Genomic DNA, 27,586 nt, shown 5'->3' with positions numbered 1-27,586 from the left:
AAGGATATGAAAAAAGAGAGGAGAAAAAAAAGTATGAGCGCAATTTATTTTGTATTTATCTAATAAATACAGTTCAAACACAGGAAAAGCAAGTAAATTAATTTAACTAAAACATGGATAAACAAGGTAGATATTAGGAAGGTAATATAAAATATATATATAAATATAGTTTGAAGCACGCAATTGTTGGAGCGGGAGAGAATGGTGTGAAACGACCGTGGAAATGGAGATCAGTTTTGGGGGTAGAATAATACCCCGAGAGCGAGAAAATGAAAGTGGAAATAGAGTAGAAAACAAAGTATGGAAAGCATGCCTGTTGTGTCGTGGAGGAGAAGAGTAATGTGTATTATATGTAGGCAAATAGGATATGAAGGTTGTTTTTTCGCGAAAAAACAAACAAACAAAGTAAATTGCACGCGTTGGAAAAGGAAGTGCGAAAGTAAAGCAAGCAAAAGAACACGGAATAAAACCAGAATCCGAACAACACAGACACAAACACACACTCACACTGGTTCAGTTAGAATGAAAAAAACATGGGAAGAAAAACACACCGTTAAACATATACCCTCGTAGCGAAGCAAAATATCAGCAAAAATTCAAGCAAAAGAATTGAGCGATCGTGGTGGTCCCCATTAAATGATGAGTCCTACCATACAGCACTTGAATTAATTTGCTTCTCGTTTTGCCGGGATAACCGAAAGGATGACATATGTACAATTTAAATGGAAGCAAACCCGCTTACCACTCAAACACACGGTGATGATAGGAAAACTGTTGAAATGAAATGAAAAATTGGACTCGTTAGCAATACACACAAACACACACACGAAACACAGCTCGAGTTGCAAAGGAAAACACATACAGACGAATGATAAAACAGTAAAATAGCGCACAGAGCAATAGACCCAAGGCAGCAATTGCCGCAACAAATGCCACAAACAACAACAAAACAAAACCGTTCAAACCAACTGGTAATGTGTATAAGGAAGAGAAAACAATAAACATATTATTCTGAATGAATAACAAACATAAACAGTATTTTTTTTAACTTTATTTTATTGTATGGATTTATCTTCGTTTAACTATTTAGCTGGTACTGGTATGAGGCCGATGGAGCATGGTTAAATATTTTTATTTGACTCATTTTCATTTATTCTTTTTAATGTTACTAGTTTTGCTGCAACATTGGTTTAATGACAGTCTTATGCGATCATAACATTTATCTAAATCTAGGATGACGCATCGTTGAATTTGGTCTTGAGTCCTTGTACATCCTTGTTCTTTTTCAGCAGTGGCGGATTGACCTATGCGCGGAGTAGGACTAGAAAACCTCTTTCGTCTTAGAAGGGTAAATCCCACCAAACTTCCATCCCCGCCAGAGCAGTACGAATCTCGCCTAAGGAAGATCTACAGTGGGATCGGGTCAGTTTGTTAATGGCATCCCTCCCGCACCCGCCCACAAGCAAACAAAAAATGGAGGAAATGTTTTGAGAAATATGTACACAATCAGCACAGAAAGGGATGAAAATACGGCGCCGAGTCGTAACACTTAATCTGGTTTGGTGCTTAACCAGATTCTAGTATCATCGTCTTTATTTCGATTACTATCTATATAGAAAGAAAAATTAAAATTCCAAACTGGATTTATTAATGAACAAAATAATGTGAAAAACATTGAATTATAATTTGCTTTTCGTTTGACAGTCAAATATTTTCTTCCTACGAAGATAAAAATATTCCAGTCTCGTTTCTATCGGAAAGCGCCGGCAAATTTTGCACCAAAGCTCGATTACGAATAACAGGAGAACATACCAGTGCGGGAGGTAGCATTTACCCGAAAAAACATCGAATTTTGCTCAGCTGGTAGAAGAAAAAACACCGCTAAGTGCTTTGCGCTTTGCATACTTAGCGGCGCATAAAATGCTTATAAATTATAGCACACTAAAGCTCGATGTCAAAATACGGGGTTGAAGATTAAATTTGAATTTGAAATTTTTAATTCGTTTTAATTTTTAGTTTTAAATTAAGATTTTTGGGATTGGGAAAATTGAATTTGAAATTTAAATTTAGTTAAAATTTCTGGCAAGATCGAACGCAATAACTGGGCGGAGGGTGGAGGGATCGGTTTGGGGTGTTCAGCAAAAAGATGCACCACTCCAAGACGCATCCAATGGTATGCCGGACGCCAGAATCGAACCAAAATTGAGCGAGGAATCGACGATTTGCCACGGGAATGCTGTTGTTTTCCGCAATAACTGGGCACGGGGTGGAGGGATTTAGTTGAAGTGTTCCCTGAAAAGGTGCGCCGCTCCAAGACGCATCCAATGGTATGCCGGACGCCAGAATCGAACCAAAATTGAGCGAGGAATCGACGATTTTCCACGGGAATGCTATTGTTTTCCGCAATAACTGGGCGGAGGGTGGAGAGATCGGGTTGGAATGTTCGGCAAAAAGGTGCGCGGCCTGAAGACGCATCCAATGGTATGCCGGACTCCGAGATCGGACCAGGAATGAGCGAGTTATTGCCGATTTTCCATGGGAATGCTGTTATTTTCCGCAATAACTGGGAATGGGGTAGAGGGATCGGAATGAGGTATTCCGCAAAAAGATGCACGGCCTTAAGATGCATCCAACGATATGTGGACCACTCCGATCGGACCAAAACTGAACGAGCTAGCGCCGATTTTCCACGGGAATGTGCCTTTTTCATGGCAGGGGGTGGAGGGATCGGGGTGTGGTGTTCGGCAAAAAGTTGCGCGACTCAAAGACGCATCCAACAGTATACGGAACGTCCCAATCCAACCAGGAATGGCCGAGTTATCACCGATTTTCCACGGGAATGCTGCTGGCGGAATTTCCCGGCAGTTTCTGGAAAATCTCCCTTAGTTTCGATTAAAATCAAAACATACGTTGTAGAGATCTTTTTGAAAGTTATTTAATTTTGCCGCATGAAAATCCGACCTTTTTTGGCACAAAAATCAGACCAGAATCGACTGGTAGTAACAGGAGAACATGACTTCGAGGAGATAGCTCGGGCCGGCCAAAAAATTCCAAAATCAGTTTTAATTTGTGAAATCCAACCTAAAGTTGGGTTAGCAATTTTATGTTTGAAATTCATCTTTAAATTTTGCATAGAGATTTTAAAACTACCTTTGGATTTTAAAACTGAATTTTGATTTTTTTGGCCGGCCAGAGCTACCTCTTCGAAGTTATGTTCTCCTGTTACTATCAGTCGATTCTGGTCGGATTTTTGTGCCAAAAAAGGTCGGATTTTCATGCGGCAAAATTCGACCAAGAGTAACAGGAGAGCATACCAGGCGAAGAGGTAGCAAATGGAAATTTTAAAAGTCGCCAGAAAATTATTTTCTTTCCGAAAAGACAAATATTTTTCCGTGCCATTTTAAGTTTGCTTTTCAGTTTAATGTTTTTACTCTCGTTTTTGTAACTTCCTTTAAAAAACATTCAAAAAGATCTCTACAACTTATATTTGAATTTTAAAATAAACTAAGGGAGATTTTCCAGAAACTGCCGGATTATTCCGCCAGCAGCACTCCCATGGAAAATCGGCAATAACTCGCTCATTCCTGGTCCGATCTTGGAGTCCGGCATACCATTGGACGCGTCTTCAGACCGCGAACCTTTTTTTTGAACACCTCAACGCAATCCCTCCACTCCCCGCCCAGTTATTGCGGAAAATCAGTCAAAATCGGTGATAACTCGCTCAGTTTTGGCCCGATCCTGGCGTCCGGCATACCTTTGGATGCGTCTTGAAGCGGCACATCTTTTTGCTGAACACTCCAACCCGATCCCACCACTCCTTGCCCAGTTATTGCGGAAAATCGGCGAAAATGGCGATAACTCGCTTAGTTTTGGTCTGATTCTGGCGTCCGGCATACCTTTGGATGCGTCTTGAAGCGGCACATCTTTTTACTGAACACTCCAACCCGATCCCTCCACTCTTCGCCCAGTTATTGCGGAAAACAACAGCATTCCCGTGGAAAATCGGCGATTTCTCGCTCAGTTTTGATCTGATTCTGGCGTTCGGCATACCATTGGATGCGTCTTGAAGCGGCGCATCTTTTCACCGAACACCCCAACCCGATCCCTCCACCGCCCCGCCCTGTTATTGCGGAAAACACCACCAATCCCGTGGAAAATAGGCGATTACTCGCTCATTTTCACTCCGATCGGGACGTTCCGTATACCGTTGCGATGCGTCCTTGTACCGCGCATCTTAATGCCGAACACTCTAACCCGATCCCTCCACCTCCTGTTGAGATCTTCCGTGGAAAAGGGGTTTTCTGCGGAAAATCGGCGAAAACTCGATCGTTGTTGGTCCGAACAAGGCGAATCGCATAATCGTTGGATGCGTCTTTGGACCGCACAATTATGCGCGGTCTAAAGACGCATCCAACGATATGCTGCACGCTCTGATCGGAGAAAAAATGAGGGAGTTAACGCCGGTATTCTACAACGAGAATGCTGCACCTGGGTAGCAAAAATCGGACACCTACTGAACTTACGGTTCAATGTGATAGATGGTCCCAATTTCCGCTCCGCTTTTCCACAAAAATTTCTTAATAATTCTGCATTCTGCAGGCGGGTCGTAGAACGTAAACACAAATATTACATAATTTCGGTTCACTGATAACGATCATGATAGCACTGCTATCAATTCCTCCAAAGGTTCTTACCATGCATACCATAGGATCGCTATCAATATCTTCCAAGATCCGTATCCGGATATTACATCCTTCGCATTTGAAAATCAATTTTAAAATAACCATTGCATAGCTTTAGGCGCTGTTGAGTGACATTTTTAAATTAATATACTACTAATTATGAACCACCGTTCAATATACTTGCATGCAACTATTTATGCACCACCAACTTCCTATTCAGTAACTTATTGTGACTAGTTACGCTTTTGTGGACTAAATTCGGCAGAAATTCTGCAAATTCTGCTTAGAAATGGAATTCCCTCCGAAGCGACTTTATTCACTCCGCATGTTGTCCCAATCTTCGGATTTTTTCGCCATTTATGCTTTTGTTCTCTATTCCGGACCCGCCAGACTGTTTCTTCCACTTTTACTTAATGACAATCCAATTCTTCTCCTATGAAAGAAAAGCAAACATTAAGACCATTCTTATAACAGTGAAAAGACATCAAATGAAGGTACTAAACCTAGTTAGTGCATGCATTAGACAGTCTCGATAGACATTAAATGCAGTACAATCTACACTGCTATTGACCGAACACTTCCAAACACGCTTCAACCGCTTCAAAACTGAGTTCATATTTCGGTTCTTATCTGAATGAATTCAACGCTTTGCGTTATTTTTTTCCACTATTCTATTTTTCACATGAAAAACTTCCATACGCTCCCCCGCACTAGTATATGTGGGTGTGTGTGTGTGTGTGTGTGTGTCTGTGTGTGCAGTGAGTTGCCAGTCCTGACCTACACGCTTCATTTCTGCACACGTCCGATGTAAAACCGTTGTAACTGGGTCAATTTTTGCTGATCCGATGCCAAAAAACATGCTTGATTTATTGTTAACAGTGGCGTCACCGTGGATGGCCTGTGGATTTCTCGGTCTCGGTCCATGTTCCCTAGCTGGCAATGTGTGTATGTACATATATGCTGTTACGTGGTCAATTTGGTGGAGCTCGAAATGCGTCCTTCGATATGCTTCTGTCCCTCGGTGTGTGCGAGTCCCCCAAGGGTGTTTTTGGGAAAATATGTTTTCAGATGCAAGTTTTTTATTCGATTTGTAGCGTGTAGTTCCCTTGCGGTGTAAAACAACGGCAAGGTGTCGAGTAGTTGTTACTTTTGTGTATGTGTGTGTGCGTGTGGTTTTTTGTCCATTTTATTGTGCATCCATTTTCCTTTGTTCAGCCTTTGATATGAATATTTTACGCTATGGTTTGTGTGAAAAAATTGCAGCTTACAAGTACACTTTTAGCACGCGTGAATTTTAATCACTTTTTTGTTTTGGACTAAAGACTTGCTAGCTGGAAAATGTTGTTTCGAAATTTTCGTGTCGCTTTTGTAATGGTGTTATTTTTTATGAGTTTCGTACTTTTAACATAAAAGCATGGCCTGTCATATGCAACGACGCTTAGTATGTAGAGATTTATCGTGAGATTGTTTTTAAATTCATATTTATTTCACATCCTTACCGCTTCTGTCGCTTATAGCACTTCAAAACATAAACGGAAGCTTTTCCCGTTCAGCTCTCTTATCCCTTTCCAGTTCGATTTTTCCCCCCAGCCTACATTTTAGATTTGAGGTTTAAAATGTTTTTCCAACCCAAAGCCCAAGAATATTATTATCTTCACAGCTTCCTCCCCGTCTAATGATTTGTAGTGCAAACTTTGCAGGCTAAATAAATAAATACACCCATTTAGAATCGGGCGCACGGGTTGGGGAATATCTAAACAACTCGACAGAAACCGATAAAAGCCAAAGCTCTCCGTCGCACTAAACGTGCTAACTCTCAACCACCCTATCCACCGACGGTGGGACAATCTTTCGACAAACCTCGATCCTAAATGCTACCCCCCGACGTCCCTACGTTCGCTTCGAGCGCATAAAACTGCATTTGCAAGCGAGCGAGCGAATAGGCAGAGTGTTGGTATAAGAGTGGTCTTTTATTGTGAGCCCGGCTGAAAAGTTGGCAACCATAGAACCTGCTCAGTATACGTTTTAGTATAATGTTTTATTTTTTTGGGTTTTTTCTTCCTTTTTAGGTTGAGCTGCACTACCCCAATACGTATGGCAATGGCAAGAGCGGGACGATGTTTTGATTTAAAGTGCTTTGATTTATGCGGTTGTTGTGTTATTCATGTGTGTGCATTTTTTTGTGTCTTGTTATTTTTGGTGGAATTGAGTCTAAATCGTTCTTCAAAGTGGGTAAAAAATTTTAAACGAATATTTGTTCAAATAAAATAGATAAGCATTATATCTTATCGCTATTGAGAAAAAATAGTCCTTTTCATGCTGGTAACAGAAAATCGAAAAGCGATGGTAACGCCTAAAAGTAGGCAAATTTAGGCATTATTTGGTAGCACCAGAAGTTATGCAAATAAATGCGACCAATCGTTTGATGAGGCGTAGTCCTTCATACGGAAGAATCGAATCTCGACTCTCGTTTGGAGCTTTTCCCGATACTGAGAACCCAGCTGCGAGTAATAACCAAGTAAGGCCAGGCCAAAGAACACTTTAGGTTTCAATTTTTTTTATTTCACAAGTTCCCGGGCATTAGGTGATAGCTACAGGGCGTTCGGGATAATTTAGACAGTCACCTACGGAGAAAGAAAAAGATTTTTTATGTCAAAATTAATCATCGGGGAATTTTTTTTTTGTTTTACAAGTTGTCGGGCATTAGGTGATAGCTAAATAACACTTGACTCTCGTGAATTGGTTATATGTGTTTTCAGTAAATTCTCATTGCAGGTCTAACAATTTAAAATATATTTTTTAAATTGTTAAACCCAACAGACAAGCCGATGCTGAAGCAATAAAGGAAAAGGTTAGGTGTTAATTTTTTTTTTTTGTCCATTACGAATACTTTAGACTCTGATATAGTATAGCCATTATTGAGATAACTGTTAAAATTATTTGTTCAAAAACGAAATTTTCATAAGTTTAGTAGAATTCATTTATTGTAAAAATACATCATATAAAATCTATATAAGTTCATAACACAATTAAATACTGCAAGAAGTATTGTAACAATTACATATTTACATGCCCTAAAGCTTCTTATTGCTTCAACGACCTTCTAAACGTAAAGCCGGGCCATCGAATGGCTCACTAGACTTGCTGATACGGCGTAGTTGGGTAATCAGTCCTCACTACTGGGGGACGGTACGGATGGGATTTAAACCCTGGTCCTGCTGTTTGAAGACCGGCACCGTTGTCGCCCATACCACATGACCATAAAGCTATCGAACTGGAAAAAGCGCCTAAAGTTATACAATTTCTTTATAACTTATTTCTATTTTATATGATTTTCTTTGAAACTTTTCTTAATTTTTTTAGCTAGAATGACCATAGATACATAAAGTCACTTATTAATCATACACTTGCCTTCACCATATCATAATTCATTTCTCTTTTACATGCTTGTACATCATCATAAAGCTCGTGGAAAAACATGTTGACCCGTACCGTACCGAAAATCCGAGAAAGGGAAGCAAAAAGGTCATTTCTCAGTTTTCGTCTCAGAATAACAGCCATCAGGATTGGCTTTGGCTTCCAAAACTACTACTACCACTACTACTACCACTGCTACTGGCAAGCACATAGAGCGTGCGGAAGCTCCCATTCTCAAACCATCGTCCGCGACGCATAGCGCATGATGTTTATTGAGGACAGTATGGCGCCAACCCGAATCGATCGGCCAAAAATTCGGAGCCCAGCAGCATTATCTTCTAGTTAGAATGTTTCCCATCTTCTTTTCTTTCGTGGCACTGGTTTGTTGCTTGTGTGTGTTTGTACTGAGTTCAGCATCCTTTTCCGTACGCATCCTCTTCATCGATAGCTGGCACGTGGTGGATTGAGTATTTTTTAATTCATCCTTTTTCCACGTCCAGAGCTGCCTGTTGTTCGATATTGAATTCCTCTCAAAAATAGGGGCTTACATGCTGACGCGTGAGAAACTTTCTATTTCCAGTACAAGTGGTACCGGCCTTTTTTACGACCTGGAACCGAAGAGATGTGATCGATTAAATGGAAACGACCTACGCACCTGCTGGTATGTGCGCCGGTACTGATTGACAGTACAAGTGACTGTCTTTTATTAAACATTTCTAACCTGCCACGTGCACCGCGAGGCGAAGCATTAGTTTCTTCGAACCATACCAGCGAAACCGAATAGGAAAAGTCACTCGTCGCTCTGCAAACGGCTGTAACGCATGCCGTCACACAATGGCCGGAATGGAAAGGTCAGGGTTGGTGTAATGCTTGGGTGTGCGAAATCTTCGCCGAACAAGCTTTGTGACACAGTTACAGCGACCGTAAAGGAATAGCTTTTACGTCATGCTTAAGGGCATTCCATTTTTTCCCAGCTCAATCTTTAACAACTAAACTATATTATTAAAGCCGCAGTCGCTTCCGACGGAACGCACTATGTGTGTGCCTCGTTATTGAACGTTCAATTAAAAGAACAGATCCAACCTACACGTGCCCTGTATCAAGCGAGCGAAACACAATGCAAAAGCCGCAAGAATATAATAATTACCATAAATTGTTACAACATTAAATCGTGATATATGGTTTATGGTTCGCAGTAAAACGTGACGATTAACCCGATGGAATATGGTGTAAGGCTGTGTCCTGTAGCTGAACTCTATGCCCTATGGCGGCAAACGTTTTTAATGAACGAAAGCAAACGATTAATGAAGCAAAATACGGTTCGAAAGCTCAGCGATGGCAAACGGTAGGAGGAATTTAAATCTATGCAATGATGGCTACATTGTTGAGTGGTTTAATCGCACTTTTATTAAAACTGCTAATTTCAATCTTGTCTGCTGTCATGATGAACTTTAACGCTATTTTTTGTGTTTTATGATGTAACACTTTTTATTATATTTATTATTAAGCATGAAGGCACATCACCGTATACCCATGTAACACTTTTATTTTACTTTAATTTCCTACTTCCTTATCATTTTACTCAGTTTTTAGCTAGCTTTTCTTTCCTTTTTTCTCATTTTCTAAAAAAAAATTTATTACGATAGAACGGCGTTAGCGGTATTGCCTTTTCATTATTAGATCATATAAAATAATAACATTATTATTATTATTTATTCATTTTTATTTTTTGGCAATACGGCGTAGAGCCACTATTTTTTATTATTTTTACCGCATGTGTTGAAAGTTTTATAAACTTATAACATTATTCATTTATTAACCTTTTATATTTGCTTTAACGGCTGTGTGTTTTTTTTTATATTTTTCCCCAGCTTTTTCAATACATTAACAATTTGTTTTAGCTTTTAGAAGTAGTAATGCTATGAAGTATTTTAAAGCAATACGCTCTGGCCGTCCCACATGAATAAAAAACGAAGTAGTTTTTAAGTAAATTCAACGAAAGATTTACGCAGCTACAAACATATTTTTTATTCACACTGACTTTTTCTTCTTCTTCTTGTGTTAACGGCCTTCTAAGGTCGTTGTTGGGATTTGAGCCCCCGACCTGCTGTTTCAAGACCGGCGCTTCTGTCGCCTATACCATTGGGACATTGGCTTTTTATATACACTTTATATACTTTTTCTATACACTGGCAGGGTAATACCGTTGAAGTGATAAACGATTTATGACACAATAATTTCTGCTTCCAGGTGTAGGACAAACGTAAAAATAATATTAACGTGTCGTAAACCTACGAACCTAATATTGTTTAGAGCCTAATTTTAAAGCAAAAGTTTATATTTGTTCTTAAGAAAAATTCAAACAATCATTATTCGGCACTAAGTGAAAACAAATTGCGTAATTAAAGGCTTTTTTTTGTTGAAAGACTATCCCATACTTGCCTATATTCGTCTTCCAACCTGAAAAGCGAACAGGTGACAAAGAAGCATTAACAGCTAAAGTTTGTTATGCTGTGGCCAATGGGAATGCCCCGTTTTGGCTAATCATTATGGTAAGGGCATTATTTTTGGCATTTTAATCACAGCACAGCAGCAGCAGCATTAACAACCCAGACATTGTAAGATGTAAATGTTTGCGCGCTTCGTTTCGATAATGGCCCATTAATCAGGTAGTTAAGTTTTGGACAACACCCCTTTGTACGCCGTACGTTAGAAGGACAGCGTCATAAGGGCTCGCATTACAAGGTGCTGAAATTCTAGCACCACAACAAAGGTGCGTTGTTAATGGTTGAAGGGAATCGATTTTAGTGTCGGTACATGTCAATTAAAAACGGGCCAGTTAGGAGTTCCGGGAAGTAGGACTGTTCCATTCGAATAAAAAACCTCTCCTCTACTGGCTTACAGAGCAAAAAATAGAAACGTGCTCGGAATGTTTGATTTGACAACTTTTATTAGCAAATCGGGGTAAAGATCCGAATGACTATAAGAAGAATTGAATAAATTTTACTAATTCGTACGGACTTTGGACAAGAGATTGACCAACTCATCAATAATTCAATTTGTTTCTTTACTTTTGCATACTTTGAGGCGTTAAAGCTTTGCAAACTAAAAGACTACCTTCTTGTTTTAACATATTATTACTAGAAATTAATAGAATATTTGACTAAGGTTTAATTAATACCTCAAAAATAGTAGGTTTGCTTCATCTTCTTCTTTGGCATGCTCAAGATTGAGCAAGTCGCATGGACATGGCCAGGTCTCCAATCAGTCAGTCTCCAATCAGGAAACTCGTTCTACGGCTGCATCCGATCTCCGACAGATTAGACTCCACTTGATCCAGCCAACGAGCTCGCTGTGCTCCTCTACGCCTCGTGCCCAACGGGTCGCTGACGAGCACCTTCCTGGTGGGGCATGAGTCCGGCATCCTTATCACGTGCCCCAGCCAACTTATCCTTCCGGCTTTGGCTACCGTCAGAAACAGCTCAGCTAGCTCGTGATTCTTGGCAAACGCCGTTCGAAAATGGCGAGTGCATTGACGTCTTCCGTCAGAATAGTCCAAGACTCATACCCGTAGAGGACTACCGGACGTATCAAGGTGCGGTAAATCGTGCATCTCGTGTGTTGTTGGAGTCTTCTGGATCGCAGGAGTTGGAGTCCGTAGTAGGCACGATCGTACCAAGGTAGCAGAACTCCTCTACCACCTCGAGATCGTCGCCGTCAACTGAGACTTCCGAGTCGGGCTCTATCACGATCAGAGCCTCCGGAAAGCAGGTATTTTGTCTTCGTCGCATTGATGCTCAATCCAATTCTATTGGCCTCGAGTTTCAGTCGGGTGTACGCCTCGCACACCGCCACAGTTGTCCATCTGATGATGTCGATGTCATCCACGAAGCCTAGGAATTTGAGAAATCTGGTGAAAATCGTGCCCCAGATGTCGAAACTCTCACCTTGCACTGCATCCCCTCCATAGTGGCCTTTAACAGCCGTACCAGCTTCCCAGGGAACCCGTACTGCTGCATGGTGTTCCATAGTTCGGTCCGATCTATGGTATCGTAGGCCGCCTTGAAGTCAATAAACAGGTGGTGCGTAGGGATCTGGTGCTCCCGGCATTTTTGGAGGAACTGCCGTAGAGTGAAGATTTGGTCGGTTGTCGATTTGCCTCCAACAATTTCAGCTTGGTAGCTTCCGACGAAATCTGTAGCAAGGGGCTCCAGTCTGCAGAAGAGTATTCGGGACAGGATCTTATAGGCAGCATTCAGGACTGTGATGGCCCGGAAGTTAGCACAGTCCATCCTGTCGCCCTTTTTGTACAACGGGTGTATGACACCCAGTTTCCGTTCGTCCGGTAGTTCTTCCTGATCCCAAATCTTAACAATCAGCCGATGCATGATGGCGGAAATCCTCTCCGGACCCATCTTGAACAGTTCGGCCAGCTGATTTGTTGCATTTCTGCTGTTTGATAGCACTGATGACTTGCTTCATCTAGAAATAGCAAAGAACCAGCGACCGAATGAATGCAATTTACAATTTTTTTTCCTCATATTCTACAGAAAGATTGGATCATACGACAATAATCCGATATTAGGTGATTTTAAACCTGTAGCTCTAAAATCAAACAAGCTTTCTTCTTCCGTTATACCTCTCCTCCGTCGGTTCCCTTTTTTGACTGTCATTTATCGAGCTAATGCTTTTGGGTTTTCGCTTGCCTGCTTTCAGGCGAAAACGGGGGTCTCATTTGACTCATTAAAGCGTTCACATTTCCGCCAAAAAACCCCATTATAGCTTTAAAGTAAAATTAAATATTAATCCCCAAAAGTCGCTGCACATTAATGCGCGAAAGAATAATGGAGGGTTTCGGATGTGTCCGTGTGTAGTTTCAAACAAATATCCCCACAAATTCCTGCGACCTCCATTAGGTCAGCTGCAGAAAGTGAAGCCAACGAAGAAAAAAGGGACACCGTAATGCCAACAGGCTATGTCAGAGTGTCATCACAATTTTTCAACCATTAACATACAGACATACAGAGAGAGAGAGAGAGAGAGAGAGAGAGAGAGAGAGAAAAGCAGATCGAACGATGGAAAACCCCAACATGGCTACCATCCAAAGCGGTGTAGCGTCCCGGTGTCTGATCCGAACCAGGCCCAGATTTGCACAGCGCGTCATGATACTATTCTACCGAAAATAGCGTACACACGGACATCAGAGAAATGACTTGGTACGCGCAGCAAAACCCGTCGACCATAACCTATCCCGAAACGATAAACGACGTCCTGACCGACCTCTCCCGGCAGCCAAAAATACCTGAGAACCGTTTTGGAAACAACCAGGATGTGGAAGAAGAATTTAGAAAATGTAGGCCGCAGTGGTTTTTTTTTTGGCATCCTTCCTTGCCAACGCTGGTCGGATACGGGACAAATGTAGCGGAAAGCTGTTTGCATTCGATTCGAAGTTCGTTTGTGGCGCTTCGGTGTTTGCGTTTCTGCCCAACTCGTCCTTCAACCCGGCGCTGTGGGCGGATGGATTTATCTTTGTGTTTGTAAGATTTTCTTTTTCGGTCCTCAGCTCAGCGCCGGGAAGAAAAACCCACAAAGAACAAGCTTCAATTTGAATGATTCTCGGAATTTTCGTTTTAGAATGGTTCTTGAGAACAGAGTTTTTTTTTTTCTTGGCAGGGATATGCATGCCCGGATGTGGTCGTAGGACGTGTAAACGGGGAAAAAAATGTCGGTCAACCGACGAAGAGCGTACCGAAAACCGATAAGATCAGTGGCAATCAGATTTAATGAATTTTTTGGCCATTTTCCCGGCTACTATCACACACTATCTTTTGGTCAGCGAGCGAGCACAGCTAAGGACACCGGGCTCGCGCGGGGATTTGCAGTTGAGAAAAAAGAAAGGAAAAGCCGGATGGTTCGAAGGGGCCACCAGGATTTGCATAAAGCGAAAACCCCCAGCAAAGCTCGTAATCGACCGTTTGTTTGCGTCACTGGAGAGAGAGAGCGCGAGCGAGAGACGCCGGAGCCGAAAAAGGACAATCGAATATCGAATGAGGACGCGCTTTCCACCTGGTTCCTATGGGGAAAATTGGATGAACTGTAAATTGACCAATCTACCAGCTAAAGGTAGAGAGATTTAAGCAAAAAAAAGGGTCTTTTCAAAGAAAGCTGACTAAGTGTGTATTAGCTTTTTGTGGAATGTTTTTTTGTTCTTGCCTGTGAAGCCATATGGTAAATGGTGGCAATTTGCTAACGAAACGCATTACATCATCATTTTTGCTTACGAATTTCGAGACCTTGGTGTGTGCCTCTTGTTTAATACTGAAGGTAGAAAAGGAACATAAAAATTGTTAAAAATATCCTCACTTATTAATGACTTCTTCGATTGTCGTTTAGCATAACAACAAAGCACAGTGCAGTACACTCCCAAAATGCTCTTCGTTCTTGAAACGATCGTTAATCGTTGACATGAATAATTCCCTACATGAGTATGAGCCTTTTTATAGCTACCCTCCCGTTCGTGAAAACCCTTCCACGAGAAGCCCTTCGTAGCTCACATCACAAAAGTTTAGGTCCGAATTCCGTCTCCGACCGTGCTTTAACGGACTCGGACACCACAATGGAATCTGTCGGGTGTAATAAAACGGTGTACAGGCAAAGTACACCACACCACCTGTGTGCCGCCCTTTTTTGGGGGTTGAGCAGACCGTGTGGGTGATTTGCATTGGCGCCTTTTGGGTTGTGGTTTATTCGTCGTAAAAATTACCAGAGCTTTTTATTGGCAAAACTTTAAATCGGTAGCGCGCGTGATGTACGTTGAATTACTAAGTGCAGGGTGTGATTGGATGTGTGATCAATCGTGTGAGAGATGATCGATGGGAGCGATTATTAAAAGTAGGGCTTTAAAGTGGGTTTTGAATGTAAATTTAATACTGCTTGCTGCAGAGTTCTACTTTAACGTGTTTATAGCGCCTAAATGTATGCAATATTTGGATTGTTCATGACGATTTAGGCTCCAGGGCTGGGAGTAAATAAAATTACAGTTTGCGATGTTCAAGAGGACATCGGACAACGGACAACTTTTTTACGATTTGAGCGCCTATTGACATCACCTTTCATGTATATAGAATCTGCAATAGCCAGAGGCGTTTCTTCCTATACTGAGCGGATCCGTAGGACTTCAAATGGGTTCTCGAGCTGAATTGGTTGTTGTCAATACTGGCGGATCTGATGGACCCAATTGCTGCCTCGATAAACCCTCGGCTAGGGCCCGGTGCTTCACAGAACATCAACACTTTTGAGTTCGATAACTATGGGCCCCGATATCCATTCCACCAAAGGTCTTCGCCTTTGCCCAACCGGTTGCAGAATGTTGAATTACAGGGCCCTCTATGAAAGGGCCTCAACACCACTGCCACATAGGCCCTTAAAAGGGTTAAATCAGCCTCTGTCTGTAGCCACAAATCATGCTTAATGTAGTTCTCTATATCCAAGAAAAGGACTTTGCGCAGTTATTTAGTTATTTTTAGGCTTATTTTCGTATTTATTTAATAATCAAAATGTCGTTGGTGCTCTGATTTTGCTTGTACTGTTTGCGGCAACTCCAAATAAAAAAATGGATTAAAAGTAAACTCACACACTACACAAACATTAAATTCCTCTTCTACCGATGACGATGACTACAAAAAGGTACAAAAAACTTTCTTATCTACAGTAAGTGAGATATCTTAAGAACTAAGAGAAAAAGATGGAGTAAATAATGTCAGTGATAAAAGCTGTGAAACGCCAAACAAAACTAAAATGCGTACATTCGCTTTAGAGGAAAGTGATTTTCGTTCGCGTCTGGTTGACCTGCCACACGTTCAGCTCCTCGTACGTTTCGATACACTCATCGACCTCGTCCGGTTTGTAGCCCTTGGTCGTGCAGCGTTCCATAATGTCGGCCACCTTCACGGTCTTACTCTCACCGGCCAGTTCGCGCACGAGAGCAAATATCTTGTCCGAGGTGTTTTGTACGCTAAAAAGGAAGAGAAAAGGGATAAAATATATTACCAAAACGATGATATGGTTTCCCATCTTTCCCATACAACACTTACTGTGTATCACGATGCTCGATTTGGTTCAGCGAATCCTTCGACATAGCAAGCAGCCGGAGCGCTTCCTTTACGTCATCCTTCTCGACGGTATCGGCCAACCGCAGCCGGGCCAACGCAGTTGACAGACGCAAAATACCCAACAGATTACGGGCAGACGTGAACGTCATGTCACGGCTGTTACGTGCCTCACGGCGTAACTCCACATACGCGTTCACGATGTAGTCCGTCAGTTCCGGCGTGATGACGGGAATCTTACGCTTGCACAGTGCAATGTACCGCCGGATCAGGGCCATATCGAGGGTCTTGATGCGGGACGGTGGCTGCTTGCCGTGGCTGTGCACGTATGTGATGTGTTTCGCGAGTCGCAGATCATTGTCCCGGTCGGCCTTATCCTGGATCAGCCAAAGCAGATCGAACCGGGACAGTAGCGCGGCCGGCAGCTGAATGTTCTGTTCGATCGTACGGCGTGGATTGTACCGACCGTAGGCAGGATTGGCCGCGGCCAGGATGGAAACACGCGCATTCAAGCACGTCATAATGCCGGCCTTCGCTATCGAGATCGTTTGCTGTTCCATCACCTCGTGTATCGATACACGATCCTCGTCCGCCATCTTGTCGAACTCATCGATACAGCACACACCTTGATCGGCCAGTACAAGGGCGCCACCCTCCAGCACCATCTCGCCGGTCAGTGGATCCTTCATGACGGCTGCCGTTAAACCGACGCCCGAAGAACCACGCCCCGTTGTGTACTGACTGCGCACCGCCAATCGATCGATGTACCCAAGCAGCTGCGATTTGGCCACACCAGGATCACCCATCAGGCAGATGTTGATGTTGCCACGGATCTTCATACCATCCGGACTACGGTCGACGCCTCCCACCAACAGCAATAGCAGCGCCTTCTTCACATCCAAATGGCCGTAAATTTCTGGCGCTAGACTGCTGGCGATGCGCGTGTAGAAATCGTCCTTCGCCAGCTCGTCCAGCTCCTCCTGCGTCAGCTCGTTGTTCAGCTCTCCATCATCCGATTTGTTCAGACAAACGATTCGATGCGCATCGAGGAACGTTTCGCTCAACAGTCCGGACACAACTGCCCGGAAGCCCGTCTTCTGGATGGGCAGGAAAATACCCGTAATGACCACATGATCACCCGGCTGAGCACAGCGAGTCGTCTCCCCGCGGCACATCACCGTAAGCGATCGTGGAATGTGACCCACCGGCACCTGATCGCTGTGCTCCTGGATCTTGATCTCCTGGAACTTTACAAACTTCGAGCCACGCGTTTGCAGATACAGCCGCCCACCCGCCTTGTTCACGCGGCAATCTTCCGACGGACAGTCGATCGCCGGCTTGAAGCTCATCGACGTTACCGGCTGGTACGTTTCCGCGCCACACCGATCGCACGTATACGTGGCCACCGTCATCATCGGCTTCACCTCCGTGCAGCGCGTCACAATACCACGCACCGTCACCAGCTTGCCGATCTGGTCCGCTTTCACGTCACGGATCGATACAGCTTTGGCGGTGCTCGGCGCCTTAAAGTACACATCGTACCGCTTGATCAGTTCCATCGGAATGTTGTTTCGTGCGTCCCGTGCATCGTTCGGATTATGCAGCCGGCCCTGCATCATCAGCCGATGCTCGATGAAGATGTCCAGCGTGTCCTTGTTCATCACCTCACGCTCCTTGTACGAGGGCAACAGCTCAAACACAGCGTCCGAGAACAGCTTCACGTAGCGGCGGGCATTCATCTGTATTGCTTCGGCCACCTCATCCCGGAAGCTGATCAGATCGTCCATATCGACGATAAGCTGTATCTGTTCCCGGTGCGCAATCTTTGTCAGCTGGCGTGCGTAAACGAATTTCTTCTTCCCATCGTCCTCCTCGCGGTAAAACTCCGCCAGGAAAGATTTGATTGTTTCTGTGCAGAAATAAACGGAAAACGTTTTTAAAATAACACCACTACGCTACGAAACTGATCGTACCTTTGTCTTTGGCGTAATCGCGCTGCATTTTCTTCACTTTATCGATATATAACGCTACAAATTGTGTACACAACGGAGAAAATTATGCTTGCAGTGTTCAAAACGCGCCAAAAACTGATGAAGCTGTGGGCATTCCGTTCCGCGGAGCAGACGTACCCGGAGAATGCCCATCATTGGCGAGATTCGAGCACCAACTGCTCGAAACGAACTACTCGAATATCAGATGTTTAAATAATGGTTGACTTTCAATGAATTTTAAACAAAATTTATATTACAACATGTTGAATTGTTTGGATAAAATTGTTCATAATTCAAGAAACACCACAAGTAATTTAATAAATCGTTCTTTTTTCACGAAAGTCAAGTAGATTTTTATTACTTTCTCCTCCGGATTCAGGAATCCGAGAGTTAACTTAACTTACACCAGGTCATTTGGATCACGTATAAAAATGTTATAAACCTTCAAAGTTGCCTGGAACATAACGTTTTTCTTGTTGCTCGCGTCAGAGTCAAATTTTCCGTTTGCTTGCCACCCTGCGAATAGTGACAGCAAGCAGACAACGCCCTAGTGAAAAATATACCAGCCCTTGACAACCTCGCATGCGAACGGTCGTGCGTGTGTGTGTGCGTGTCGATGTTTGGATTTTTCCTTTGAAAAACGACACAAGCAAAAAGGTCGCAAAAAAGAAAAAAGAGATAAAATTTTATTTGTCTTGCCTGCTCGGTACAGCTCCTTTGCCATACGTAGACAAAGTGATATCACTAAGTAAATAAACCGCACAATCGCATGTGCTACTACACATTAAACGGGAAAGATTACTGTTTTTCGGTTGGCCCGAATAGCTTCCGAGTAGCGAAGGAAAGGTGGAATTATTTAATACTCCATTCGCCTTCTGGTGGTGGTTGGTGATTTGCATCATACACACAGGAAAAGGTCGTCGTATTGTCGACGTCGCCTTCGAGTTCAGTGACGAAACTATTCAGGCGCTGCGTGTAAAAATACTACTACGGTGCAGTGCAGTGAAGCGTTTACAGTGAGGAGAAAGGAATAAATAAATACACGGAAGCAGAAGGATACGGATTTGAGCTAAGACAAGGTAAGGAAGCAGACACCGTAAACTACGACATCGCTACGACCACACGAGATAAACATCTAGTTGGCGTTGTGGAATTGGGAGAAAAATCGATATTGTTGTACGTAGCAGGCGGGACACAGTCGTGCTGTGGGGGGTGACTCATCACAACAAACGCGGTGCGGGGTTGTGTTGTTTTGTCTGCTAGAAGCTCTATAATTTATAATGACCAACGTTTTTTTTTTCGGGTCAGTGTCGAAAATGAGCGGCCTTCACCGTCATGTGACGCACAACATCCCCAGTCATTCCAATTATCTTACACCAACTTATCATAGCTCTCAACTTCCTCTTTGTGCGCTTTTCCTTCCAGTAATCCACCCCAGTAATCCAAAAAAATGCCACCAACAAACAATCGACCGGATGAGCTACCGCCACCGAAGGCAGATTTCAGTGCACCGCCACCGTACGAAGCAAACGATCCACAGCAGCAGCAGCAGCTGAACGAGTATGGTTCGCAGCAGTCCGTACCGGTGCCGGAGCTCACCACCAAGCTGCCCACCTACGAGGAGGTGCAGATGGAAAAGATGATCAATCACGAGCTACCAATACCGCCGATGGGACCGCAGATGCCACCACCGCCACCGAGCATCACCTCGATGGGCGGTGTAGGCCGGGGCGTTCCCGGCGGTCCGCAGGTGACGTTCATAGCGATCGATGCGGACGGGGAAAACATTACCGCGGACAATGGGCTGCTCGGTACGGACATTATGTTTGTGACCGCGTTTTTGATTGCGTTCCTGTTCAATTGGATCGGTTTTTTGGTGCTGACGTGCTTCTGCCACACGATCGCTGCCCGGTACGGTGCCCTGTCCGGGTTTGGGCTGTCGCTTGCCAAGTGGACCGTAATCATGAAGCACACGACCGACTTTGCATCGCACGAAAACTCGTGGCTGTGGTGGTTGATAATGGCGTTCGGGTTTTTGATCTGTGTGCGAGCGTTGGTGCAGTACATTAGCATTAAGCGAACCTGGCGTCTGCTGTCCACGTCCGCCCAGGAGCGGCTACTGTTCTTTTACTAATGCCCTCTGTTTTTTTTCTCGATTGTGGTTGTTTGTTTGTATTTGTTTTCTGTAGCTCCTTGTTGTGTGTGTGTGGAAGGGGGGAGGGGAGGGGGGAGTATTTCTTTTTCATAAGTGTAATTTTAAGAGTCCTTTTTTGTGTGTTTTATTTTTTCTTTTTTTGTAGAAGCGTCAGGAACTTCTTAGTTTTGGGAAGTATTTTTAAACCTTTTTCCAAGTAGGACACACAACAGTGAAAACATAAAGATGTAAGGTGTTGAAGCTGTTCGCAGGAAGATCCAAGTGGGCCAAGATCGTTAGGGTACACAACGATGGTAACCAACCACCAATGGAGGAGCTATCTCTATGCATAACCACACTTCAGGGAATGAAAAACCATGATCAAAAAACACATACACAGTGCAAGTAGGCTTTGGAATTGGAGTAGGCTTTGGTCGTGTTAGTGAAAGGGAATCATCGTAGTAATTTTGTGATAGCAATCAGCGAAAGGACCTTTTATATCCTTTTATTCTATTAGTCTCGGCGATGGGTCGATTGGATTAGTGCTTTTCGTCTTTTTTCCAAGTTTGTGCTGCCACTAGCCGAATGTAGTTGTATATTTTACCTTCTTTGTTACATGCATCATAGCACTGGGTTTAAGTGTAGTGTTGCTGAAATTTAACAAATTTTCATATATTTGGCTTTGTATTGTGTTTATTTTCGTTCGTTTCGTACAAAGAAATCGTACAACGAATTGGATTGTGTATTTAATCCTTTTTTTTTTGCTTTCTCCAAGAGATATTCACGCAATTGGGTGAAACAAAACAGTAAAGGAGACAAATTCATGAGAAATATTCATGTTTTTGATCGTCTTCGTCGTGGCAAACAGCAGCAACAACCACACAAACCAGATAAGAAAACCAAAATAATTCGTCTTTTGATGTATAAAAAACACACAAACACAGAGCACACAAAAAAAAGCTATTTCAAACGCTTTTCTAGCGGTGTTTGTACGGGAAAAAACATAACAAAACATAGAGCAAAATCATATTTTTGTACACTGTAAATAGGTTTTTGGATTGGTGTTGTGATTATAATACAACAGAACGAGAAATGAATCAAAACAAAAACGGTTCCCCTTTGCAGGAAACACAACACAAGAAAAATTTACTATTGCAACTAACTTCTGTCATTACCACCACCACTAGTACCATTACTACTACTACTACTGCTACTACTACAGTTTTCCTGCAAGCTAAGCCGGGCCTGAACCTCGGGAGCGAAGAAAGGAAAGTGGGTAATTGGGTTGGAAACGGTAGAACAACAATTGTAATAGCGTATGCAATCAGTGCGCTTACCTGCATTGAAAAAGAGAAGAAAAACAAAGAAGAAACAACAGAAGTAGCAAAAGAGAAACGGGGTAATACGTCTATTGTATTGTATACAGAAATAAACAAACAAAAAAAATACCATATAAAAAGAAAACGGAAAAACAAAAGCTATGTCTCAAATATTGTAAAAGTAAACAACAAGAAAAATGAATAAACTTACATATATTGTAACTTAATGTAGTAATGATGTGATGTGCTTTTACTGCAGAAATTTGATTACCTTTCATCACACAATTGTGATTCATTGAATTCATTAGCAGGCATCGTAGTCCGTCCGGATTGGTAAACATATGAGACGGAAAGAAAATTTTACCCTATGTTCCCTTTTAAAATTTCAAATCATTTGCTACCTCCTCGCCTGGTATGATCTCCTGTTAATCGAGATCAAACTTTGATGCATCGAAATTTCCTCATTTTGCGAAAAATTCGTACTGGGAGCGACTGGTAGTAACAGGAGAGCATCCATACGAGGAGGTAACTGGTATTTTGCTACAAATTCAACTTCTGCCCCAAAAACTATGCAATCCGTTTTATAGCTTTCCGAAAATGAGCTTATTTTCTGCGCCTGCTGATATGCAGTCTGCTTTACAGATATTTAGGCAGCTATAATTTTCTGCGCCGCGTGAGTATGCAATGCGCAAGTAAGCGGTTTTTTTTTCTACCAGCTGAGCAAAACTCTGAAAACAAATGTTACTTGAAATCAAATTTTGTTTCAAAAATCCGCTGTGCTTTCCGATACTAACAAGATCGGAATATTTTTTTCTCTTCGGCGAGAGAAAATATTTTACTGCCAAATGGAAGGCAAGTTTGAGTGAAAAATTCGATGTAATTCGACGGAGCACTTCATGTTATCAATCGGATGTCCACCATCGCCACCGCGCTGATTTTCGGAATTGCGATGTTACCAAGTTTAAAATAACAGATATTTGAATGTAGAATACTGTTATGTGTTCGATTGTTTGTTGCCAATATGAAGCATCCTTGAAGCACACACCAGAGATAGACGATCGCTTTATCACATTGGATTCTTCTTTCAGCTGATTTTTCTCACATCACCCATCCTAGTGAAAATTCCGATCAAATGTTGTTGAAAGTTGATTTTTATTTAGCTTTCAACCTCCAATTTCCGCTTTTCTCTCTTTCTTGTTTTTTCTTCCATCTTTTGTTTATCAATACGCGAAGGATACATCCGACAGGGAATACACCCCTTGCAACAAACACACTCCAAAACACACGCGACGTTCTGATGTTGCGAAGACCGCGCGCACTTGTGTTCCCCAGAAAGACCAGAACATAAACAGAGCACTCCTCACTGCTTCTCCGCTTACTTCTTCTCCTTCTCCTTGAACTTCTCGTCGCCCTTGCCACCACGGATACGACCGGTACGACGGGCAGCGATGAGACCGACCTTGCGACCCGGAGGCGTGCCACGCTTGACGGTCGACGCCTTACCGATGTGCTGATGGTTACCACCACCGTGCGGATGCTCGACGGGGTTCATCGCCACACCGCGCACCTTCGGCCAGCAGTTACGCTTCACCTTGTACTTGTGGTACGCACGGCCAGCCTTCAGGATGGGCTTGTCGATACGACCGCCACCGGCCACAATACCGACCATCGCACGGTTCGCCGACGGTAGCACCTTCTTCGCACCGGACGGCAGCTTCACACGGGTACGCTTCGTGTCCGGGTTGTGCGCAATGACCGAGGCGTAGTTGCCGGACGTACGCGCCAGCTTGCCACGGTCTCCGGTCTTCTCTTCCAGATTGCACACAATCGTACCTTCCGGCATCAGACCGATCGGGATGACGTTACCGATCTGCAGCTGGGCCCGACGACCACAGTACACGAACTGGCCAGTGTACATACCTTCGGCGGCAATGAACAGCTGCTTGCTCAGCCGGAAGCGGTAGGGATCGCGGAAGTTTACGACCGCCAGCGGAGCACCACGGCCTGGATCGTGAATAATTTGCTGCAAATTGTAAACAAAAGCGGTCAGCATGGGGGGGGGGGGGGGGGGGGGTGCACATTTGAGTATTAGAGTTGATGGTTACATACCTTAACGACACCCTTCAGGTAACCGTGACGTTCGGCATAGTCGAGATGGCGCAGCTTGGGCTGTCCCTTTCGCTTCTTGGTGTGTGCCCGGAACACCGATCCGGCACCTTTACGCTGCGCGCGAATAACGCGTCCCATTATACTGTGCAAACAACAAAAAGGTACGAATTAACAATTAGCAATCGGCCGAACAAGTTCACTGCATTCAGCTTAAGGTGAACGGCACCGGAATACGCAATATCCCACCAAAGGGGGGAACGAAACGTCGTCGCCGAACCACCAGCCAAACACACACATCACATACACTCCACATCACACCGGTGAGGTGAAAAACATTGGCCACGAGACGCCGTTTCCGTGCGATACGGTGCCAATCTTTCATTTTCCACTCGTTGCTCGTGCGGCGGCGATGTGATGGTACGTGTTTTGAAATAGCACTTTATACAGTAAAACACTTACAGGGCTTAAAAGTTAGTTTTAATGATACACAAAATGTGTGTTCACTAGACTCTGCGACGAGCCGGAAAGAAAGAGAGAACGAGCTAACTGTCTATAGCAGGAAATGGCGAAACGCAGGTAGGTTGACAGCTGTCATGCTTGATGCTGTGTGAAGTGTCAAAGTATGCGTTTTAAGGTTAGCGTTTTCAGAGACCGGGAACGCAGCATTTGAATGTGGGACAAAGTACCGTTGGTGTGTGGAATATTTTTTTTTATTATAAAATCCTATATTTAGAATGAAGCAATAGCAATGCTAGCAAATTATTCATTCAAAATAATTCCTTTTCTCAATGTATGTATACAAAAAGCACTTTCAATCTCCTTTTTTTTATTCCTTTACAGTTTAATAATTTATTATCGAAATACTTTTGTCTTTGCATTTTTGTATGTATGCTGTTGGTTTTGTTTTTCTGTGTTTCAATGCTTTGCACATTATGCTTTATTCGTACAATACCGATTGTTTGTTTTTGCTGATTTGTTTTAAATATCGCGGGCTTTCTGTATGCTTTGCTTTTTGAGAATTATGTATTCGTAATTTCGGCGTAACTTTTGCGATCAGTTTGCGTGTTATAGTTTAGTTCCAATGGGTAGGGGGCAGGTTTTTTGCAATTATGAATTCCCTGCTTTTATTACAAACTGGCAAAAAGGATGGATCTGGGGCTCAGGATGAGGGGCAGACATTTTAGTTTCACATTCACCGAAACGAATCATCAGCAATTAATAAAATACTATTTAATAACACGTACCCAAATAGAATGTACGGTTTAACGTATCGTTAAATTTCTACTTAATCAACACTACATGACGCGTGGGCCCATTCGGTCCCCCAGCACCTTTGATTCGAAGAAACATGCTTTCACGCGCGCTCTACAAACTAATATTAGCGTCTTGGCGGTACTTTAATGGTTCGAATTTGCTAAATTAAACAGTTTAAAAACTGGAAGAAAAATGGTCACGCGGAAGCAATCGAGCATTGGGGCATTGGCGAAACGATTGGTGATTCTGCACTACGCTACACTAATATGTCCCTGTTTAAATTTTTTTGTCTAACGCTTGCTTATGTTCACAACATCAGTCCGCCTAAAGCCATCGAAAGGTTTAGAAACAGGTTAAAAAGATTGAGAGGCGGTTTCGGCGTATTTTTTTAATGCTGGCGGCGTACAAGAGCATTAAGGAGGGGGTTTTCTTCTTCAATTGTCTATCATACAAACAAAACTAACCTTTACATTTTCCATTGCCTAACTCAATCATTGTAGTTGTGAATAGTTTGCTCTACTATCTGCCTATCTTGCTTGTTTTGTGCAAAATTGTAATCCATGCCCCTATTTACCTATTGTCCCACGTAGCTGCGGGACGGTATATAAGCATTTGAATAAATACATGGCTTGATGTGCTATTTTTGTTGTAGTCCTTCCAGCTTCATCATGTACAAATACAGTTGAATATTACGTTACACAAATCTCGATCACATTTGTTCATTTTACAATTATTTTATATCATATTTCACCATCCCGCGCCTGTTTTGCTTTTGCGCCGTTCGCTTTACGCCTTTTTTTGTGTAAAGATGATCGTGTAAGTGTGTGTGTGTAATTTTGTAAGCTTTTGTCTATTTTATTTTGATTAAATTATTATTCAAATCAACACTTTCGTGAAGGGAAGAGAGAAAAAATTTGAAAATTCGTACTAAAAGACGTTAGAACAGCTGGATGCGTTCATTTGCCAAAGGGTAAAGCGTTTCAGTTTTGGCAAAATGGGACAATATTTAACCCTTTTTTTAATCTACAATCGAACGCAAAAAGACCAACAAGGGCTTACCGAAATAGATGTTTTCAGAAACAAAACTCAAAAATCCCTCATCGAGAGAAGAATGATGAGCCAGCTGTGTATTTAAAACCTTTTTACCGTTTAGTGCCCACTAAATCAAAAGCTAAAGACCAATATTAAAGGAAGTAACGGACCATGAGACCACATAGCTAGATAATAAAATTATTAAACCACTTGCAAAACTGTTTACCTTCTTTTTTATAATACCCTCTCGAACGGAATCTTCACTCACTTCGTTCGTTTTGTGTTTCTTCCCCCAATCTCTCTATCACACATCTGTTTTTTTTTTTGTAATCTGCTCCCTATCTTCTTCAGTGTCCTACAATACCATTGACCGTGTTGTTCGTGCCTAGACTGCTTCCCTCGTTACATCCACCCGCAGAAGAAGCGGCCATCAACTTTAACCCGTTCATCAACGTTCCATTCACAACCGTTTCCTTGTCCGATTCGGATCCGGATTCGGTATCAGCTGCCTCATCTGTCACCCGATGTCCATTCGTTTGTCCTTCCGTAGCACCGGTAGCGGCAGGTGTTAGTAGCTTCCCGCTTGCCACTACCAACGGTGTACCGGGGGCCGATTTACTCTTGTGCTGTTCCACCGGCGCCAGACTGTTACTGCTGCCGAATGATGACGGTGGTCTAATAATTCCAGTCGTCGTTCTTTTTGTCGCTCCGTTCAGTCCGTTCAGTTTAGAAACTGACTGGCCGGTCCCGTTGGATGACGATGCTGTTCGATGCGGGATGGTTTTAGTTTGCTTTGGCACCGATGATATTCGTTCACCGTTCAGCGTGGTCAGCGTTCCGATGTGTGTTGTGCGGACGGGTTTATTGCTGCCACTGTTACCGCTAGGAGATCGATCGTTTTGCTGCAATCCGAACGAGCTTAAATTGTGGCTGGAACCGAGCGATGTTCTTCGGAGTGCGACGGGAACAGATCCATTGTGGGAAGCTGTTGTCGGTGTTGTTGGCGCACTGGTACCGGCAATGCTGTGCCTAATGGAGGACAGCTGCGTGTAGACGGAGGAGATTTGGGTTTTACTTTTCGGTGTGGTTGGACCATTGCTGGAATTATGGTGTGATGAGGTTGTACTGCTGATGGGAAGCCCAACGGCCGTTGGTGTTCGTAAACCATTTTTAGGCTTCTCATTGCGACTGTAAGTAAGTGGGAAGAGAAAAAGGTGATTAGTATACATGATAACGAAGAGCAAAAAGCGAATTGATAATGAATTCTAAAGTAAATGACGTAAAGAGTACGTTTTAGTACACATTTTAGTACAACGAAGGCCTTAGTATACTAGCTTCCTTCACAAGGATGAAACGGATGAAACAGATGCGATTTTTATTCTTTCTTTTCTATGGACACTATTGCGGATGTCTTTATCCTTTACCTTATTTAACTGCACGGGTAAGGCATGAAAATATAGGTAATATAAATATGTTTGCTCTTTTAGGGATTATCATTTTTCTTGCTTTCTTCTCTACATTTAAAACATCCGAGCTAACA

The 27,586-nt window shown here is 42.9% G+C and overlaps 5 protein-coding genes across 7 annotated transcripts in view; 1 reads left to right on the top strand and 4 right to left on the bottom strand.

The window, feature by feature from the left end:
• Positions 1–27,586, bottom strand: part of LOC126562844 (elongator complex protein 5) — a 561,590-nt gene that overhangs the window by 76,799 nt on the left and 457,205 nt on the right. The gene's annotated exons all lie outside the window — the stretch shown is intronic.
• Positions 15,911–18,238, bottom strand: LOC126561733 (DNA replication licensing factor Mcm7). Its single transcript, XM_050218041.1, has 3 exons — positions 18,181–18,238; positions 16,193–18,116; positions 15,911–16,113 (listed from the first exon to the last, which is right to left on the bottom strand). The coding sequence occupies exons 1-3, from the start codon at positions 18,206–18,208 to the stop codon at positions 15,912–15,914; spliced, it is 2,154 nt and encodes a 717-aa protein (XP_050073998.1). The 5' UTR covers positions 18,209–18,238; the 3' UTR covers position 15,911.
• On the top strand, positions 19,644–20,357 carry LOC126562953 (NEDD4 family-interacting protein 1). The gene has a single exon (XM_050219559.1). The coding sequence runs from the start codon at positions 19,649–19,651 to the stop codon at positions 20,330–20,332; it is 684 nt and encodes a 227-aa protein (XP_050075516.1). The 5' UTR covers positions 19,644–19,648; the 3' UTR covers positions 20,333–20,357.
• Positions 22,978–24,354, bottom strand: LOC126562823 (60S ribosomal protein L8). Its single transcript, XM_050219410.1, has 3 exons — positions 24,220–24,354; positions 23,761–23,902; positions 22,978–23,674 (listed from the first exon to the last, which is right to left on the bottom strand). Exons 2-3 carry the CDS (start codon positions 23,896–23,898, stop codon positions 23,027–23,029), a joined length of 786 nt encoding a protein of 261 aa, XP_050075367.1. The 5' UTR covers positions 23,899–23,902; positions 24,220–24,354; the 3' UTR covers positions 22,978–23,026.
• LOC126561344 (mucin-19) overlaps positions 26,394–27,586 on the bottom strand; it is a 33,485-nt gene continuing 32,292 nt past the window's right edge. Inside the window, exon 12 of one of the 2 annotated variants that reach the window (XM_050217441.1) lies at positions 26,394–27,234. In XM_050217441.1, coding sequence (XP_050073398.1) covers positions 26,394–27,234 — 841 coding nt within the window. The remainder of the gene's footprint in view (positions 27,235–27,586) is intronic. The other variant, XM_050217442.1, reaches the window with a different exon arrangement.

The sequence above is a fragment of the Anopheles maculipalpis genome, chromosome 3RL (assembly GCF_943734695.1).
Source record: "Anopheles maculipalpis chromosome 3RL, idAnoMacuDA_375_x, whole genome shotgun sequence".
Taxonomy (NCBI): domain Eukaryota; kingdom Metazoa; phylum Arthropoda; class Insecta; order Diptera; family Culicidae; genus Anopheles; species Anopheles maculipalpis.
Note: the sequence above shows the minus strand (reverse complement) of the source record. Positions and strands in the feature narration are given on the sequence as shown.

Bases quoted from the DNA above. Each gene is read 5' to 3' on its own strand.
- LOC126561733 (XM_050218041.1), bottom strand. From the start codon at position 18,208: ATGCAGCGCGATTACGCCAAAGACAAAG. The intron at 18,117-18,180 runs GTACGATCAGTT...ATTTCTGCACAG, and splicing joins CGATTACGCCAAAGACAAAG to AAACAATCAAATCTTTCCTG. The intron at 16,114-16,192 runs GTAAGTGTTGTA...CTTCCTTTTTAG, and splicing joins ATCGAGCATCGTGATACACA to CGTACAAAACACCTCGGACA.
- LOC126562953 (XM_050219559.1), top strand. From the start codon at position 19,649: ATGCCACCAACAAACAATCGACCGGATGAGCTACCGCCACCGAAGGCA.
- LOC126562823 (XM_050219410.1), bottom strand. From the start codon at position 23,898: ATGGGACGCGTTATTCGCGCGCAGCGTAAAGGTGCCGGATCGGTGTTC. The intron at 23,675-23,760 runs GTATGTAACCAT...TACAATTTGCAG, and splicing joins ACCTGAAGGGTGTCGTTAAG to CAAATTATTCACGATCCAGG.